This window comes from Dermacentor silvarum, chromosome 1 (genome assembly GCF_013339745.2).
Source record: "Dermacentor silvarum isolate Dsil-2018 chromosome 1, BIME_Dsil_1.4, whole genome shotgun sequence".
Classification (NCBI taxonomy): Eukaryota; Metazoa; Arthropoda; class Arachnida; order Ixodida; family Ixodidae; genus Dermacentor; species Dermacentor silvarum.
This window is the reverse complement of record NC_051154.1, coordinates 306,753,945-306,774,297: the sequence shown is the minus strand read 5'-3', so window position 1 is coordinate 306,774,297 and position 20,353 is coordinate 306,753,945. Positions and strand designations below refer to the sequence as shown.

The 20,353-nt window shown below is 45.9% G+C and overlaps 1 protein-coding gene across 1 annotated transcript in view; it reads right to left on the bottom strand.

Moving 5' to 3' along the window:
- The window catches only part of LOC119442155 (endoribonuclease Dicer), a 100,416-nt gene that overhangs the window by 73,118 nt on the left and 6,945 nt on the right, over positions 1–20,353 (bottom strand). The window contains exons 2-7 of the mRNA XM_037706915.2: positions 19,944–20,106; positions 16,646–16,776; positions 13,992–14,293; positions 11,122–11,329; positions 9,939–10,279; positions 3,397–3,493 (exon numbers count right to left, since the gene is read on the bottom strand). Coding sequence (XP_037562843.1) covers positions 3,397–3,493; positions 9,939–10,279; positions 11,122–11,329; positions 13,992–14,293; positions 16,646–16,776; positions 19,944–20,106 — 1,242 coding nt within the window. The remainder of the gene's footprint in view (positions 1–3,396; positions 3,494–9,938; positions 10,280–11,121; positions 11,330–13,991; positions 14,294–16,645; positions 16,777–19,943; positions 20,107–20,353) is intronic.

The window sequence follows — 20,353 nt, the reverse complement described above, 5'->3', positions numbered from 1 at the left end:
TGCACAGTGTTTCATTAATGCACGTTTCTGCGCTTGGCAAGCTTCTCTATAACGTGCTAATCTGATCTCCCTTTGCTCCGATGCTTCAGCAGCCAACTTTGCCTTTGCTTGATATTTCGCAGCCTGCCGTCTAGCTATATCTACTGGATGAGTGGGTTCAGCCTGTCGCTTGCGCTGAAGCGCACGCACAGAGGACCCAGCTGGCACGTCATCCATGGCGAGACTGAGCGACCAAGCGCTTGCGAAGCAGTCATTAAACCCTCAAAAAAAATTAAATTATGGGGTTTTACGTGCCAAAACCACGATCTGATTATGAGGCACGCCGTAGTGGGGGACTCCGGAAATTTGGACCACCTAGGGTTCTTCAACGTGTGCCTAAATTGCTTTTCGTTCTTTTGGCTAAGATCAAAGTGTAAAACCTTGCCTAGTCACATGGTACCGCAGCAGCGAGGCTCCCAGTGAGCGCAGCTGCGACACCTCTCCGCAGCAGATCACGTGGTGTGACGTTACACCTGCCACACTTGTGCTCCGGTGGCTCGCATGAGCGTGAGCCGCCGGAGCCTAGTAGAGCTCCCACTCTAAAAGAATCGGAGGCAGCCTGACGTCAGGCAGTGGGAGGCTGTGCGGTCCAGCTCGGCCTTGCAGAAACAGCAGCAGCTGGTGTGGTGAGCATGAGAGGAGGCTTTTTGACGGTGCCTCCCAGGCTTAAGCACGAATCCATTATGTACACAGCACGACAGCAGGCAAACGAACGGAAAGGCACGACTGAGACAAGTGCTTTCTCTATCGTGCCTTTTCGTCATTTTTCTGCTGCCGCTCTGTGCACATAATTCATTAGCAACTAGCCTAGTCTCACACGTTACTCGAGCAGTAAGACCAGCCGGCTCGAGTTTCTTCTCTATTTTCAATAAAGTTATTTTCTCCTCCCCCAGGCAGCTTGCCTCGGGCCTCCCTCCCTTCACGGCCCATCTGCACGGTGGCTCTTGGAGGTAAGCCCTCAATGGTTGCCAGACCTCTCAAGGCATTGTTTGGTTTGATACAGCTTCCAGTGATGTCATCACAATTGGTCCTCATCCCCTCACTCTCTGCTCCCCCATACTGTCTGCGCAATTGGCAGCTCGACATTACTGCTTGATGATGTTTCAAACTTGTCACATGACGACACTCCCTCCTAGTCCTGTTTTTTTTCTATCTTGTAAAAATTTTTATTTTGTAAAATGTGCCATGAGGTTACCAAAATGTCACTAAAATGCCTCGCTTGTGGACTACACGGCATGGAGGAAGGAATGAAGCTAGGAACGAGCATGATGCCAGTTTTAACAAGCCAACCATTCAAGAATCAGTTCCCTTTGTTCTTTCTCTTACCCATGAATTGAGAAGTCTGCTCATTCCATGATCTCCAAGCTCAGTGAATTCAGTGGTGAATATTTTTTGGATTACCGGCACATTTGCTTATCCGATGTGCTTCTGCTCAGCTCCTCAACCAACCATTCCAACTTTTTCTGGGGTGATTTGTTTTCTTTATTGTTAAGCATTTGAATGGCAGCCACACATTGCTTTGGTGCTCATTCATCTACAGTAAAAGCTCAATGATACGAATCTCACGGGGTCACGAAAAATATTCGTATTAGCCGAAATTCGTATCATCGAAACACAATTAAAACTACTGTCAAATCTCGATAATTCGAACTCGAAGGGGCCCGAAAATTCGTTCAAATTAAAAGGACGTATTTTCGAAGTATTCGTGCACCATAGCATGATGCACGAACGGTGCGAATCGTGAAATATCGCGGCACGCAAGCGCATAGCAAGCGCGGGCCACGAAACTGCCCACGCCGGCTAACGGTCACTTCCCGACGACAGAAAACGAAGCTTCAGGGAGCGAGCGGGCAGCGCCGGCACACGGATGCGCGCGGAGACCGTCGAAGGTGAGGGAGGAGGGCGGCAGGGAAGCGGATTTGGCCGCGTCAACTCCGCCGCTTCGGTGGCTCCCCTCGCCCTCCCTCTCAACTACCTCGTAGCTCTCTCAACTTCGACTCCGTGCGCACATCTCCGTGCGCGCCCGCCGCCGTGCTGGTGCCAGCTTATTTTAGCCGCCCCCTGAAGTTTCGTTTTCTGCCGTTATCGGGAAACGAGCGTTTGCGGGCGTGGCAGTTTTGTTGGCCCGACTGTGCCTCCGCCGCTGCTTTCCTCTGCACTGCTGCCGCAGCGTGCAAGGTCAACATGTGACTAGAAAATAGAGGAGAAGGGTTCACTGCCATTTTATCCGCGTGGCTGAGACGTCGGCACTAGTGTGTGCTAGAATACGGTTGTCTAGAACACTCTAGTCGGCACGTACACGCTTGTTCCGATGTGATGCAGAAACGGCGATCTTGTAATTTGAGAGAGAAGGAAATTTCCGCCGCGGGTTCCTTCCCCCCCCCCCTCCGTTCCTTCGCGCGTGGCATTGAGGGGGTCTCTCCTGAGCTTTTGCTCTATGGTGGTGTCGGAGCAATGCCGGTCGGAGGCGCCGCCACGTGATTTGGCACGCTGCTAAGAGCATTGTTGGTGCGCGGTATGTTCGAAATAAGCGTGTTCGAATTCGCTTGCTTTGCGTTAACGTTGAACGAAAGCACGTTTTTCATGATAGTCTCGCTGTGCAACAATTGTGTTCAGTGTTGGCGTTGCGAGGCCTAGCTCCTTAGCCAACTCCGTCCGCTTCCTCTTGGGATCCTCATCGACCTTTCGAAGAATGTCTAATTTCTCTCAAAGGAGAGTGCTTTCCGCTTGCGAGACATAGCTCGCTGCGACTAGGCAAAATGGCGCAAACACGAAGAACGCGGCACGAAGTGCAGCAGCCACTCCATCTGACAGCTCGCATGAAAGGAGGAAAAGTACAAAAGCACCAAAAGCGCCACCAGCTTCAGTCGCGGAGTCCGCGCTGTCCGGCGCCGCGCCTCCACACCAAATGAGAAGGAGAGAAAGCGCGTGACTGCACGCTGTTCTCTTTCGCAGCCGTCGGTGGGGCGGCGTTTATTCATATCAACCGACGCAGGCTGAAAATCGATTCGTAACAACCGTTCTCTAGCACATTGCAAAGTAATGGGGCTCGGCCGGGACCACAGAAAAATTCGTATCATCTGGAAATTCGTATTAGCCGTGATCGTATCATCGAGCTTTTACTGTACTTGGAGAGAGTGCAAGGTGGGAGACACTAAAACCTACCATGTACATTACTGCCAGCTCCCGCGTGACATGATCACACCCTAGGGTGACTTGGGTGGCTTTTAATTTTGGCATGTGACATTCCCTCCTGATTTCTTTTCTTCCTCCATGCTACACACTATCACGGTTGACCTGTACTCTAAAAGAGATTGCAGTACACTGATGTTCCACTACAGGCACACGCACACACACCTTGCACTGCCTCTTAAAAGACATCCCAGCCTCCTTGGAACCAAGCTGAAGTTTGGCACCATGACCCACGATGAATTCGGGAACAATGTAGGAATACCTGCAAATCAACAGTCACTGGAATGCGGTGAACAAGTTACATCGAGAGGCACTGACAGTAAACGACACGGTGACACACTGGATAGGGCCTAGAGTAAAAAGACGTGACATCACCTCCCCCCCTTCTTCAACACACACAAACACATACAATGACCAAATCTGGTGACCCAACTACGACACGTCCAACTGAAGTTTTCCAAAGTGCCATTGTGAAGTTGTTTTCTGCTTCAGAGAGGCAATAGTGCCTTCAGTTTTAGTGACATCAAGCCTGTAAAAAAATGTTCACTGTTAGATGAATTTCCAAAATGATACAAACTTCCCAATCACGTGCGGAGTGCCCCCTAGAACTCCGACAAGAAAATTGACGAGGAGAAGACTGCAATGTCACATATGAGCCAAAGCCAGTGACACAGCTTACCATACTTACTCGAATCTAACGCGCACTTTTTGTCCGATAAAACAGGTCCAAAGATTGTGTGCGTGTTAGAATCGAGTAAGACCCTAAATCTGCATTACCATATAGCCGTCAGCATTTCAAGATGGCCGCTTCACATGCGCTTCGAGCCTAGCTACACTCTAGCCTAGTTGCCGTAGATTCCTCCATGTGCTGCAGTACACGTGCTTAGGCATTAGCCTACCGTCTGTCTTCCCGTTTTCTGCGTCTGCTCTATCAGCATGAAGTGTGCCGAGTTCATGATGCCACATTTAAAAAGAAAGTGATCATGTGCACGGAGACGGATGAAAATCGGGCTGCATCACGGGCGTTTTGGTGAACCTAAAACTTGTGTGCGGGACTGGCGCAAACAGGAGAGGATGTTCACCAGCAAAGCAACACAGAAGGGTTTCAGTGGACCAAACAGGTCGTATTCTGCGACGATCCACTTCGGCAATACGATCACCTTGGCCCTATTTTGAACGCGATCTGCGATAGGCAGAATCCGCTCCGTGCTGTGTTTTCGCTACTTATAGGTTGCATTGAAGCAAGAGGCATGCTAGCACGAAGGTCAATTCGCTCGCGACGCTTCGTTACTCCAGCATTTTGACAGCGAGTTTCCGCGGTCAAAGAGCGAGATGTGTTAATGTTTCCTTGTACGCATATGACACCGTGCTTATTATTTATTTAGTAAGCGAATGTTTGCAAGTTTATGCGGCCGATGAAACTGCCATCCTTACTTCGTATAGCAGTCTACTAATTTGCTATCGCAATCGATGCTTCGCTTTTGGGCAAAACTGAGACTTTTCTTATTCATCACAACTTCAGTGCATCGGGAGTAAATCTGTTTTTCCAAATGAGAGAAAGTTGTATTTCTGTATGAAAGCATGAAGTGCACGGTACTGTAAAGGATTTAAATTTTTGAGAGGCTGGCAGCTGATGACTGGGTGGGGGGCAATACGCAACTAAGCCTCTTTCGCTCTTTTTTCTTTTTCCCAATATGACCTTCTGTCATTTTGAAATGTACATCACAAATTTCGCATTTCGGATGCCTTAACGAAACTAACGTGAGCCAGCGCCGTTGTTAAAAAAAAGAGAGAGACAGAAGTTTAATGATGCAAAATGCAGAGAGGTCAGCCTGAGGTAAATTCTTCTAGCCAGCTACTCGGCGTTGTGGGAAGGGGAAGAGGGAAAGAAAGAGGGAAGAAAGAGGCGCATGATGGGTGACGAAGACGAGAGAAGGAGGATGTAACACATATGGCAAGCAATTTGGCACGCTCAAAGCCTACAGTCCAGGCCCGTACTTTTTAAAAAGTTCAGTAGCGCCTGGATGGCCTTGAAACTTGAATGAGCATCTGGCCAAGGGCCTAAAATAACTTCCTCTGACAATGGTGGGCTGTCGAGATGCGTAAGGTCATTCTTCAACCTTTAACGCTCTTCCACGTACTTAGGGCAGTCACAAAGCACATGGCCTATAGTTTCATTTACATGGCACAACTCAGTCTGGAGACTCGGTGCGCCGCATGAGGTGCACGTATCCGCGCGTAAATGCTACCCCCAGCCTTAGTCTGTGCAGAAGACTGGCACAGCTGCGTTGAATTTTTGGTGGTAGCCTAAATTTCATGTTAGGGTCCAACCTCTGTAGTCGTCTGTGTCGATTATCCGGATTGTCCCAGTGCTTTTCTGTCGATTTTCGGATGAGACTAGAGAGGAGGCAGTTGGCGTCCGCTCTTGAAAAAGGAATTGCAAGCATTGACTCTTGTTCTTCGAGTGCTTTCTTCGCTTCGGCATCAGCCAGTTCGTTGCCGTGCATACCACAGTCACTGGGAATCCACTGAAATGTGATGTGGTGGCCGTTTTCTTGCGCTAAAGTGTATAGCTCGGCAGTTTGAAGAGCCAACACTCTGTAAGCAATTTCTTTCAACACAAGTCTAAGTAGTTGCAGAGCCGATTTTGCGTCACTGAAGACTGTCCATACTTGAGGAGGCTGTTGCAAAATATATTGAACGGCCTCTCTGATTGCCACTAGTTCCGTAGATATTGTAGTCGTCTTGCACAGACGAAACCGTCAAATGACTTGATGCGCAGGCACGACGAAAGCTGCACCAGACGCATACGACGAGACCGATTCGTCTGTATACACATTCACCGAGGAGTCATATTCTTTCGACATATATTCAAGTGTGAAATGTCTGAGGACGACGGTAGGTATTTGCGATTTTTTAGAAATTCCGGGAATAGCTAGACGTACCCGTATTTTGGACATTACCCATGGGGGCATACGTGGAAGGTCAGCAGGGGCAAAGTATGATGGTATGGTAGATTCTTGGCATTTAATGGCTCTTGAAAAAGTGGAGTCCGACCGTATATCGGGAAGTTTCGATAAGAGGTGGCATCCATGACGGCACAGCAGTCGCAGGAATACTTGAAGAGGTTCGCATCATAGATAGACAGGTAAAGGGGTGACGCGAGCCTCCTCAATTGTTCCGTAGGTTGAAGTGCAACGTGGAACACCGAGACATGTTTTCAGCATGTGTGCCTGGGCACTTTCCAGCGTACGCAAACATGACCGGCTCATACCTGATAAAACTGGCAGGCTATACCGAATATAGCCGACGTAGAGAGCCTGGTACAGCCGGAGTAGCGAATGCTCAGATGAAGCCCACTTCATAGCGGCCAGAAAGCGAAAAACTTGAGCAAGCCCAGTTAATTTTTTCTTTAACATTGCCACATGCTTCGACCATGAAACACCGTGGTCAATGACAACGCCGAGGTATCTGTGGTGGGTCACATATGGGATGGCATTGCCATTGATCACAATTGGGTACCAATACATAAGCTTCCGTGTGAACACAATCGCAGCACACTTATGTGGAGCCAGTTGCAGTCCTTGGCACTGCAGGTAATGAGATGTTAAAGAAACAGCTTGCTGCAATCTTGCACGAATTGGCGGTCGCGTGACTGCGGACGCCCATATGCATATGTCGTCTGCGTAGGTACTGATGCGTACTGTATCAGGAATTATTTCCGCAAGGCCAATAAGGGCAATATTGAAAAGAGTCGGGCTGAGCACTCCTTGAGGCACTCCACGGGTCACGTGTCTTCTCGTTTTGCCATCAGTCGTGGACATGAAAACTGTGCGACCATCTAGGTAACTTTCAATCCACATGTAGAAGACGGCTGCCGATGGCCAAATTACTGAGGGCATCAAGAATGGCTTCGTGCAGCACATTATCATAGGCTCCTTTTATGTCCAAGAAAACTGCTCCTACAAGTCGGTGTCGCCTTTTTTCGTGTTCGATCGTGGACACGAAAAAACTGTATCAGGAATTATTTCCGCCAGGCCAATAAGGGCAATATTGTAAAGAGTCGGGCTGAGCACTCCTCCTTGAGGCACTCCACGGACCACAACGTGTCTTCTCGTTTCGCCATCAGTCGTGGACATGAAAACTGTGCGACCATCTAGGTAACTTTCAATCCACATGTAGAAGACGGCAGCCGATGCCCAAATTACTGAGGGCATCAAGAATCGCTTCGTGCAGTACACTATCATAGGCTCTTTATGTCCAAGAAAACTGCTCCTACAAGTCGGTGTCGCCTTTTTTCGTGTTCGATCGTGGACACGAGATCAATGACCCCATCTATCGTTGTTAACAATAGGGTGTAGCACTGCTACACCCTATTTCTTTCTTATATTCCCCACTTGAGAAAGAAATAAACTGAGAAGTGTGGGGAAAATTGAAAAAATTGGAAATTTTGACTAGCTGACCAGAGCTGTGGGTGGCACGATGTGGTGGGCAGCATTTCCACCATCATCCACTGTGGGGAGAACCCTGAGCTGAACATAAGGCAGGTTCCATGCGCGTGCCATAAGACAGTCTCTGCACAAAACCTGCATATATCCTTCTTAGAACACACATTACCCCTTTAATGATGGCACATATTATTGCCTGGAAAAAATGCTTACTTTCTATCTTAATGTGCAAAACACAGAATCTTGCATCGGTCTGTCTCATCTGCTGATGCTTTCAAAAGAAAGCAAAAAGGAGGGAAATGGAACGGCTCAATTTTTGTTAATCACGACCATACAAAGCCAGCAGGCAATGCAGCCAAGGAAAGGATAGGGGTAATTAGCTGTGGTTGAAGTTGAAATAATGAGGGAAAAGAAAATATCAAAGAGAACGAAAAGATAACTTGTCACCAGTGGGAGATGAACCCAAAACCTCCGCATTATTGCATGTGTTGCACTACAAAGAAAGCAAAACTCATGTTAAACTTCGTCCTCCATGTCCAGTGTTCCTGCTCTAAACTAGCAAATGATGCTTGCTCCCTGTCATTCAGTGTTCGCCGAAGGCACTTAGCCAGAAAGTTCGTACTCAACACTAAAGCTCGGCAAGCAAAAAAAATGCTCTGGTATGCTGCCTGTAGGCAACATTCATCAATAAAGGGTTAACCTTCTTCAAAGGTAGACTTAAATGTAACTATGCACGGTACTTCATGGATCTGACAGCATAAATCAGTACTATGCAAGTGGCCCAGCTGTTTATGTTTAATTGGCTGTGGACATTGCACCACGATAGCTGCAACCAGATAGCCCACCACAGACCATGCAGTCACCATTGTCATAATGAGTAGCACATGAATTTGTCTAACCTTTGTGCTTGTGGCTTCAGACATCCTTCTGGCTTTATCTGCCTTTATTGTCCATAGTTTTCAAGCAATGCTGTCTTTCTAAACACATGATGGCAATAAAGACTCTGTGCAGATGCATAATCATAATAAGATGCATAATTGTTGCATTTATAGTGACGCAACATCTTTTTGAAGATCAATTTACAGTCACAAAGCCACTTGAAGCCAGAATTATAAAGTTAAGGCACATCCATGTACCACTGTCCGCCATTCTCATGCTGGCTGAACTGCCATCCTTGAACTAGCTCCCATGGAAACTAACGCAAGATTTTGCACTATACGCACGGACAACTCTCTGTGGCAACGAAGGGACAGCTACACAGACAAAGCACGCATCAGCAAGAATGCTGTTGAAGAAAGTTCCACAGGCTCACCTGCATTAGATTCAGCAAGATGCGAAAACGCAAATATTTTATTTACAACAGCAACACAAGACAATATGCACCACCCAGCATTAAGCTTGACTTACCGTATATACTCCCGCGCATCTCGCGCACGCGCTCTCTCCTTTAAGTCAGAGAGTCTGTAAACTGCGATAAGTACTGTTGCAAAGAACAAGTTGCCGTTTTTCTTTCTCTCTCGAGCCTGCACAGTACCTTTGTGCTGGCACAGGCGTCAGGCATGCGGTAAGATCAGGCTGAGCATTATCGCGGTCACTGCTTCCATCAGGTCCCAAGAGACTGTGATAATAAGCAGCCTGTTCTTAACCGCATGCTTTCTGTCAGTGTTCTCTCGTCATGGTTTTGCCATGGACGGTCATCGAGATTAAGTGCGCTTGCTTTAAACACAAGTGCGAGAGTTAAATATTCTAGTATTTCCAAAGAACTATAGCTCGGCTGTTCGATCATGGGACCACACAGTAGGAAAGTTGGGGTGCGTTCATTACGTGAGTAAATACGATAGTTTTCTGCTTTTATTTGCTGCATTTAAGCAAATGTGAAACCATCGCACATGGAAGCTACGTTGATTTAGTACCTGCTCCAAAAAAATGAACAGCGCTGTCAAACATGCCAGAATACAGTCAAACCTCGATATAACGAACACGAATATAACGAATTGTCGGAGACAACAAGGTAAATATAAGAACCTTTTTATCGATAGTGTGTACCGCATGTATGCTTATAACGAATATCGGATATAACGAAGGTATTTTCGCTGTCAGATACAGCTTTGTTGTAATGAGGTTTGACTGTACTCTGCGCACTAACAAGAGCACACACTCTACCCTCGTAGCTTTCCCTTCATTGCCACAGAAAGCTGTCCGCGAGTACAGCAAACTTTGTGGAAAAACTATTGAGACAGTCATTCAGCTTCCTCGTACTTGGGAACCCTGTTCGCCAGCTCGCACAGCCAGTCACGGAGGATGCGTGCCACGATGCGCTCCTTGACGAAGATGATGCCACACAGCGAAATTGGCTCTGTGGCGTCCTCGCTACCGGCCTGCTGCTGCTCCCGCGGGCGGAAGGACCACAGGATCTCCAGGAGACGCTTCAACTTGGGTGTGGCCATTGTGAGGAGGGGTTCCTCAGCGACGCCTTGTGCATCGTTTGATTGTACGATGTGATTCCTGCACCTCTTCCGAACCTCGTCCAGCCACTCCAGGCACACCTCCACCTCGCGGAGCACGCTATTGTCGTCGAGACCATCCAGCATGCGACGAGCCTGCGACGCCACGACTTTTCTTTTATGTGGCAAACTACACTGCGTCCACGACAAATGAATGGCACGGAACAATTTGCTTGAGGCACTAATCGGAGCTTGTTCATGTCCACTGCAGAATGAAGGACTCTCCCAGAGACCTGAAATTATTCCTGTCTTGCGTCAGCCAATTCCCATACTGTGCCTGCAAACTTCCTTATTTATCATTACTCCACCTTGTTCTCTGCCATCCTCAACTACATTTCCCATCCCTTGGTACCTATTCTGTTGTGTGTCTCATCTACGTCTGCATCTTTTCAGTATGCAATAAAGTATGTTACCTTAACCAATTTACCCAACTATCGATACCCTAATACAGATGGTGCGGGATAAAATGTGTTATGGTGACATGAGTACACCGTTTTATTTTGTGCCGGTGACCATTTTTCACTGGATTATCACTGTTATCAAGTTATTACTTAGTGCAATATGCATATACAGTATCTAAAATTTTTTGAACTTCACCAATTTTATAGCAAAGGAGGCATGTCTGATAGCATGGCACACACATTGTCAAGATCGATTAGTGTGGTATTTACTCCAAGACATGTATAAATAGCAGATGAACTTAGCCCATGGGATTATATTCAACGACTGACAACTATGCTCACCCCTCTCTTGGCGACTTGAGTGTCACTTTTCTTTCAGGGCAGAATTTTGCCCGTTCGATTCCGAGCCGACATATTTAGCACTGTTTGGTTCTTCAGCATCACTACAACATAAAATCAAGTACAATTGCGGTCAGTGCGCAAACACACTCACTGGAGACAGTGAGAGAATCCATGCAAACAAAAAGGGTCACTGACCTCCTCCATGATGACCTCAATGGCCAGGTGTCCACACCAGACCCCCATGTCATGCAGCACCTTGATCAGGCTACGAAGCCTGCGGTCCAACTCTTGACCCTGTGAAGTCGTTGGCTGAAGATTGGGCAATGCTGGAACTTCAATGCTGCGGATTGACGGGCTGCTTGAGTAATGCTCAACTAGCACCTCCGTTGGTTTGGTCCCGTACCTATGAGCCAGTATCGAAAAAAAAAAGACGACGACGAAAGTGAGTGCGCTGTCACTTAAAATCTTGCCAAATCCTCCAGGGACAATCGTAATTGTGAACCATGAAAATGGGCACACATTCATGTATTGCGAGGTCTACAGTCAGTGATAGGTCAGGAATGGTGGGGCAAGTGCCCCCCTCAGAGGGAACACGTGTAACCATTGTGGTAGAGCATTCATGTGTCATGTGGATGACTTGAGTTCGGCTCTCTCCGATGGTAAGCAGTCTTTCTTTACACTTTTAATTCTCTTTTTCCCATTTCTACATTTTTACTGAAAAGAGCAATTAATTTCCCTTATGCTTTCTCGTACCTCAGTCCATTGGCTTTATACGGCTGCTACCAACAAAATTATTTTGCTCCTTGGTTCTCCTGGTTCTTCTCAACCATCTGCAAAACTTAGTTCCACCTTATGCGGTACACCTCCAAAGCTGAGTGTGAGGAGATTCCGTGGTCGCTAGACAAAGTCAAATATGCACTCCACTGTTAATTTATTTCCAAAGATCCCCATGATACAAAGGAGGTACAGAAACAGCAGACCCAAGCATCTTTGTGTAGCCAAATCCCTATGCCCTGCTTAAGTTCTTTTCGCACACCTGACGGTCTGCACCTCCCTAACTTTGGGTATACAAAACCTAAAACTCCCTGCTGTGTACGCATCTGAGCTGGGAACTGTCTTCTTCATCCTCACACTTGCTGACCTTGGCTGTTGGCATACAACCAGAGCATGTACGCTGTTGCTGAACCCCTGGGTCGCCTCCTCTACATGTCTGTGTGACCTGAAAGGAAACTATAACCAACAGAACTCTGGACTCGGAGAATATACCCAGCATACTTTTGTAAGAGGAACGTCTCTTGCATTCTTGAACTGTCACTGACCATAAACTGATGTAGGGTTCTTAAGTAGTTCTACATAGAAATAACTGAACACGGACACTGCAGAACCTCAATGATACGATCCCATTTCGTACGATTTCCTGGTGCCAAACGATCGCGACTGAGAACACAGAAAATGATCTAATGCAGTTACGGTTCTTTTTTACCAGTTAGTACGTTCCCGAAAAACACGATCTTTCAGCACCAACGTTCAGTACATCGCCAAATTGCGAATGTACGATACGTTTTCTGGCTGCTAGATGCTATGTGAAGAAGAAAAGACATCAGCCAGATGCGATTCAAACCAGTAGGCACCACACCACCGTGGCAGCCTTCCAGCACTACTTGCATGCTTTTGTCCCATAGAAAAGCCGGCATACACTTCTCGCACGCCGTCACACGTCGCATTCACAGCTATTGGCGCCCACCCATATTGCTATGAGCATCTTCAGTTATCTGATCCACAGTGCATGTGGCATAATGCGGTTGCAAACGTACTGCATGCTTTTGTAAGCGATAACCCAAACGCACCGCCGTTCCCAGCTGCAGGCAGTGCGAAGTGAGCATCATATTTCCCTCTAGCGGCACCATATTCTGCTATTGCCCACCAACTCTATTTCGTTTTTGCCGCTATCTTAAAATGCCACTAAATAGGAAAATGACAAAGCGAGTCTGTGGCCACTCGGGTCCCACCAGCTCGTCACACATCAGTGTCTCGTGCCACAACAATTCTGGCTGAGTGGACACGTCAGAACTTTTTACCAAAATGCTACACCCGAAGCTGCTGACCCAGGCCTAATTCGAGGAGGGCGAACATAAGCTTGCCAAAGCGGCGAGAATGACAATGTGCATCTCAGGCCATTCGGGCCCCACTAGCCTGGCGCGCATCGGCATGTTGTGCTGCAACGATTTGCACAACGCTTCGCTTTACGTAGTAAGACTACAGACAGCTGAGTCTGCAAATTTTTAAGTGACTTCGAATCACACGTTTTCCAAATTAGTAGATTTTCTCTCGGGTTTTCTTCGAAATGTATGAACGAGGTTCTAGTGTATTTATCTGTGGCACTAAGAAATTAAGCAATTACAATTGCTGACACATTTCTGAGAATACTCTTGTTTGTTTTTGTCAATGTTGGACATTTTCTGCAGAACCGTAGGAGTCCTACAGCAATCATTCGACTAGAGAGGGTTAAAGGGACACTAAAGACTCAATCAGTTTAGATTCATATTTTTGAAGAACTCTACTATCGTTGATATCGCAGTGGTAGGCCGATTAGTAGAAGGGAAAATGACGGTCAAAGTTTCATTTTGTAATTTTGGTTCAAAACCTCAGGGATGGTACATTGGTGTGACATCCTGGAGTGCAACTTATTTTATTGCATTTCAGCCACTGTGGTCCAGTAAATGTCTTTGCAACTTCCCTAGTTCCATCTTTGGCTCTTTTGAAATACAATGTAGTCCATTTTTCCAATAAAAATTTAACTAGGCCTGAGCAGACGGCACCAAAATCCATGATGCTAACGCGGCGAATTTAAGGTGGCAACACCACTCGTTTTTCCTTTTTGCATCTTTCCAGCTTACCAAGCATCTTCTCACGGCAAGAGCAGCTTTTTTGGCATTGTGGAAGCGTAATTTGTCAACCCAGTTAAAATAATTTTCCTCTCTAGAGTCCTTTTAGCACACGCCAGCAGAGAACTGCAACTGCCTATCTCGTGCCCACAATTGGTTCGGTAGAGGGGAAATGCGCACCGGGCCATGCTCTGCTGGTTGGAGATGGTGAGGACGCGCGAGTGCAGGGCCATCTCGAGGTCGTGCACCTTGCGCTCCACCTGCCGCTCAGTGGCCTTGCTGTTGATGACCGAGGCGGTGAGGCCCAGCACGCGCGGCTTGTCCTCAGGCTTGAGCATGTCCATGCATCGCATCACCTCCCGGTACGTGTGCTGCTTCACCGCACGGTGACACTCGTCCAGAATCAGCAGGTTCACCCGCGACATCTTCAGAAAGCCGTGGTGGATGATCACCTTGAATACGTCAGGGGTCATCACCAGCACCTGAGAGGGAGTCGCACGGGGTTGCAGCTGCCGTCAGACATGTCTTGAAGGAGCACCCACACGAGATCATTTTGACATGACATAATCACAACAGGACACCTGTCTTGTTCTTGCACTAAATGAAGGCCCAGACCCACTAAGCCTCACAAAAGATACTGGCAAGCACTAGGTGTGCCCTGAATACTTCGCTATAATAATTGTTTCTACAAGCCAGTTTCGGTATAGGTACCCAGCAGGTGGATGCGTTATGGCGTCTCGGTACACTTGATCGCTCTGTTCCTGCAATCACTGCAGTCGACTCATGTAAGCGTAGCCAGAAGAAAGGCGCACGGCATTCTGGTTTATCTATTCATCATACATAGCCTTACAGCTACATGATGTCTGTAAATTCTACCCTGTGTCATCACCTCATGATAATGTCGATGCCACCTATTCCTGCATTTTGAGACAACATAGTTTGTTTCCAAACCTTCGTTCTCACTCAGTGCAATGCTTCCTGTGTGAAAAGCGTGTAATAAAGTTTCCAAAACTTCAAAAATGTCTCAGTACTCCTGTAATCTGGCTCATTTGGCAGTCTCATTTGATGACAAACAAACAAAAAACAAGACTTAGTAGAGATGACTGAGACAGGCTTCCATACTCCAGTGTACACAATGTACTGATAATTCAATTCAATTTTACTTGACGTAATGAGTAAATTTAATTACAAGAACTGCTTGGACCTATAGCCCAACGCTAGTAATGGGTCCAAGATATAAGTGCACTAGTGAATGACAGTTCTTGTCCTCATAAAACAACAAACTCACTGTGTTTAAAGGGGCGCTGAAACATTTTTCTAACTCATCATAAAATGGCTTCACTATTAAAGGATGTCGTCGCACGAAACTCATTCATGAAGCCGAGATCACAAGCCAGAACAGCTTCAAGCAAAAGCTGCGCGACTTATTTTGGAACCTGTTAGGTCGATGGCTGGCTGCAAAGTTACCATCTATGCGTGCTCAGACATCCACTGCACCTTGTGTCGTTTACATCCAGGACATCTTGTCTCTTTGCCACAAAGCCAAGAAAAACATGTCCGAAGCCTCAAAGTGCTGCACGTCCTCAAAAGCTGACGATTCCTTCAGCTTGCTTGTCTTCACCAATGTTTCCACTGTTGATGCCATCAGTAAGGAATGTTGCTGCTTGGAAAAAGCCAAAATGGTGCTAAATAAATGTTTTTCCTCCTCCAACGCATCGTTTTTATTTAAAATAATTTAGCATAAAAAAAAGAGTGGGTTTTAATGGTAATATTATTTTTACTGTTCCCTACAATGTCAGCACATCACCCCGACAGTGCTCCCTGAAGAAAATAGTCTCATTCCCATTTGCTTAAGCTGGGGGAACAGAAAATGTAAATATCTTACCCCAGCACCTTCTTTTTAAAGAAATAAGACACACCACTCTGTGCTGAACATAAATTTTATGTTCTTGCTTTCTGCGTCTTTTTTTTTGTCAAATGCAAAACAATAGCGAGTAGCAACGTTTCTACCAGAACTTCAACCAGAATACACTGCCTCTGCCAGACTACTTGGTGCAGTAACATGTGCAAAAGCTCCACCAGTGCAGCTTTGCCTTCATTTCCCCAGCATGCTGTCCCCAAGTTTAGTGAGCCCCACCTTCAAGAGCTCTCTTGTTTGTTTTTTTTTCTTTTTTTATCGCTTCGCATTTGGCATGTGACTGTTTCATACCTCGCATATGATACATTGAGCTGTTTTACTGAACTTACTTTTCCCGTCTGTCACAGTCCTATGAAGCTAACAAACAATGGCACCAAGAAAAGCATGGGGTAAGGTACCTTTTCTTCTTAATTGAAATGTCATGTCTGAAATAGCTTTTTTTCTCTGTGCCCCTGGCACCAAATTACATTATGCCAAATAAAATAAAAATTGAAATGATAAAATAAAGGGAAATGAAAGTAGATGAAAGAAAAGCAACAATTTGTGACTGGCGGGAACCGAACAAACATCTTCACACATTTAAATTACGAAAACAAGTAATTTGCACTATGCTTTTCTTGGTTTCATTGTCTATTGGCATCATATGATTGTGACTAACAAAGAAAACATAACCCTTGGTTGCCATTCTTGTGTTTCCCCATCTGAGGAATTCATGTAAAGATTTAGTTCCTTGCACGCGATCCTATGACGAGTGCAATTTTTCATGTTGCATTCTTTTTGACGATGGACTTTCACAGGCGTGAGTCAGTGCTTGTCTCGTTTGTTTTCGTTCTATAGTGTCCCATTGTAATCAAATGACGGTGTAGACTGAAGTCCTAAGCCCCGCATACTTTGCCACCCACATTTTGCCACCAACCTGAGACTCGATGAACTCCTTTTCCCAGCGTTGCCTGTTCCAGTTGTCAATGTTCATGTCACCAATGTAACCGCCAACACGCAGGTCCGTCTGACACTTGATGGCATTCTGCTGCTGCACTACAAGGGGCACTGGAGAACAGCACAGTCAAGATGAGCTTCCAACCAATGCAAGCTGTCATCATCATCAACATCCAATTTTAAGCACACTGCAGGATGACAGCCTCTCCCCCAGTGATTGCAAATCATCTGTGTCCTGCATTGACCAAGTACACAAAATGCCTGCAAATTTCAGGATCTCATCAGATCAACTAAACCTTCTGCCATCCTTGACTGCATTCCTGTTCCCTTGGCATGCGCAAACAAAGGTGTGACAAAGTGTTGCAGATAATTAATGCTACCACTGCCCGGCAGGTCAACACCACTTGGCGTCAACTGCTGGCAGCAACGCTTGTGCTCTGAACGAACGCTTGTAATCAAAAGTCAAAGATGATGTCACGGGTGATGCAAACGTCCAGATTATCACTAGCATCTCGCAATCATGACATTCTAAATATTCACTACAGCGGAAGTTCAGGCTAGTTGGTTATTTGCGATGAGCAAAAAAAAAAAAAGGTGCAATTAATTGTGGCAGTGGCGAAGCGTACTGGGTTAGCTCGGTTGACCAGTGCTACGAGGCGGGTGGGTGACATTCCACTACCTCCAGGGGTGGTATTCGCGGACGATCACATTCACGCGACGTAGTACACGGCACGTTGGAGGATTCAAGAGGTTTTTCTCAACCAGCCAATCAGCGAGCACTGACAATAATATTGCCAGAAGTGATCGTCCGAGAATATGCCCCCAGGATGGGCCCAAGTTACAAACCACAATAAAGCCCTTACAAAAACACACTTTGTACACTGGTGTCAGGATCATCCCATCAAGTCATCACTTTTGCTTACACTGTCTCTGGTATTGGGGTCGATATGCGTCTCCGGTATTCGCTCAGCTTACTCGGCCATACAGTCATCAACGCAAAGTGGGCTGAAGTACCAATACAAGTTTCGCTCTAACCCTTAAGGTACATGGGACATATGTGTCCCCGAATTTTAACCATGTCTCGATAAATACGTTTTGCCCCTAGAAACCTGCTGAGGGCAATTTACCTAACTTAACAGATTCCATTAACGAAATATAAAATTTCGGTTGGCAAATCTATGACAAAACACTGACGAGGTGTGGGTGGAGTCGCACCTCAAAGGTGCACTTCACCGCCGCCGCATTAAGTACATGTTTTGTAGATTTTTCTAACCAATAAAGGAATAGAACGTGTGGAATATAAAGTGTCCTTATCAAGGGTATGCAACAAACCAAGCTTTTTGATATTAAGTGAGTATAAACTACTTTTTTAGCGATAAAGAGGTGTTGGGACATAAGTGTCCCAGTGTACCGTGACGGAATTCTAGATGCCATTTGGCAGCGTTCGCTTGAGGCAGCACTTTCATGTTGCAATAGTCGCTTGAAATGAATAAACTTATATACGTTGTGCATTTACGTGTAGCCTGGTTTATTTTAGATGCAAGCTTTTATTTTCTGGAATTATGGCAGAAAAAACAATGGAAATGCCTAATTGGAAGAAAACATTCTCTAAGATTTTGTTTCATGACAACGATGATGAGTGTTTTACAGCTTTACAAAGAATATGTTGACAACGTTAGTGCAGTATCGACGCAAAACACCCAGAAAAGCCAGAACATTCAAAGCCACCGATAAAGGGGACAAGGGAAGGTCTGCAAAACATCTTGCAATTACTCCTCCCAAAATTACGTGTTCCGTCAAAGGGTCATTGAATAGAAGAGGACGTGCAAAACGGCGAGTCACAACTGACTCCGGCGTGAAACAAAGGGAAATAAAGTGTATTCAACCGTGCAAGCAACCAGCAGATCTTATAAAACTAAAAATATTTTCTGTTATCAAGTTGGAGAGCTTCGTAAAAAATGCTTGTGAAACAATGCACTTGTTATGCTGAGAAAAATGCGAATGGCAGAAGAAATAAAGACCTTTCTAGTTGTTATCCTTTTGATGAGCCAATCACGTCCTGCCAGCTCAAAGAAGGTAACCTACGATGTGGACCGTAAGTCAAAAATTAAATACTACTTCCGAGTGTTCTAGGAATTCCGGGAAATTGAAGTAAACATCGCGTACATTATGTACGTCAAACTACAAGCTGACGAGCCCACTATCCCCGCTCTGACCTCCCTGCAGTTCTGCCAAGCAGTCGCATAGATTCTTTGGGAAATTTTTTGAGCCGAGATCGAAGCACAAGTCTTGAGAAGATATGCAAGTGCATAAGAATGTGTGCAAGGCAAGACACTCCTACATGCTAAATTACAAAAGCTCCCGCTCGAAAAAGGTGCACGGATTGCTCCTACTGAACGCTTGAAATCGCCACATTTCCCTGCTGCAGCATTTGCAATTTCACTTGTGCTTTCCTACCGTAAGGAATTGCTTCAAGCAGTCTTACTGTGGAAGCAGCTAAGAAGCCCACGTAATTGTTCGGTGCCCTTAAGGTACATAGGGACACATATGTCCCATAGTGTAACTTATAAGGTATCAGAAATATACTTTTGAAAAGTGTTTCAATGTTGCTTGAAAGGCCAAAATAAGGAAAAAAATACAATACATCAATAATTCCGCGGCTTATTGGCTTATGTACTTGAGGGGATTTAAACAACACTTAAGAATGTCTCTTAGCTGTGTTTAATCGCAAACTATGCCATTTCCAGTGCAATGTGTTGGGGAAGAGAATGTGTCGATACCTTCAAGTGTGTTTTTCATTAACCATAACATGAGGGCTACTGACAGGGCTCAACACCTCGAAGCACCACAGGGGCTTCGAGAGATGTCATAGTGGAGGCCTTTAAGCTAACATCCGTCAACTGAGGTTCTTTGTTGTGCATACAAAGCTTGAAACATAAGTTTTTATATTCCATCCCCATAGGAATGCAGCCAGGAATCAAACCTAGTGCTCAGTGACAGAACGCCATAGACACTGATAGCCACCATGTTGGGTACATCAAAATGTGATCATGGGCAGGTATTTCTTCAAACAAACGAAATCTTAAAAATTTTTCCTCGTGCAGCAGTTACAGTGTCTACTGGCCAGGCCATGTTAGGCCAGGCCAGTTATTTTGTAGCAAACCATTTATTATAGAGCTGTCTGACTATTTTTCCACGCACGTCCACCGCATGGGTCACATAGCCCAACATTAAGAGCTGGAACAAAAACCTACATGTGAAATTGATGCAAGACTGACCTGTTGGCACCAGAAAAAAAGTGCGCTTCCCTCCTTCTTCAAATGGGATGCGAATGGCTGCTTCATATTCCTTTATAAGCATAACAGCTATGAATGTCTTGCCAGTCCCAGTTCCCAGGCACACTATGGTGTTCTCCTTCACCGCGGCTTCGAAGAGTTCGATCTGGAAATAATGTTAAACCAACATACAATGAGTTACTTGAGGGCATAGGTAGATCATACATTAGGTACATTATGCAGTAACTACTCTGGGGACCAGACCACACGATAAACTTCTGCTTTATTCTTCAGACCAGACCACAGCTCTTGTAATAACCTCAGTGCCACTCATGTTTCGCGGCAGTTAGCGTTGTGCAAGAGCACCCAGCTTCCGATCGTATGTTCTTCGGTTGAAAGCACACCAAGTTGTG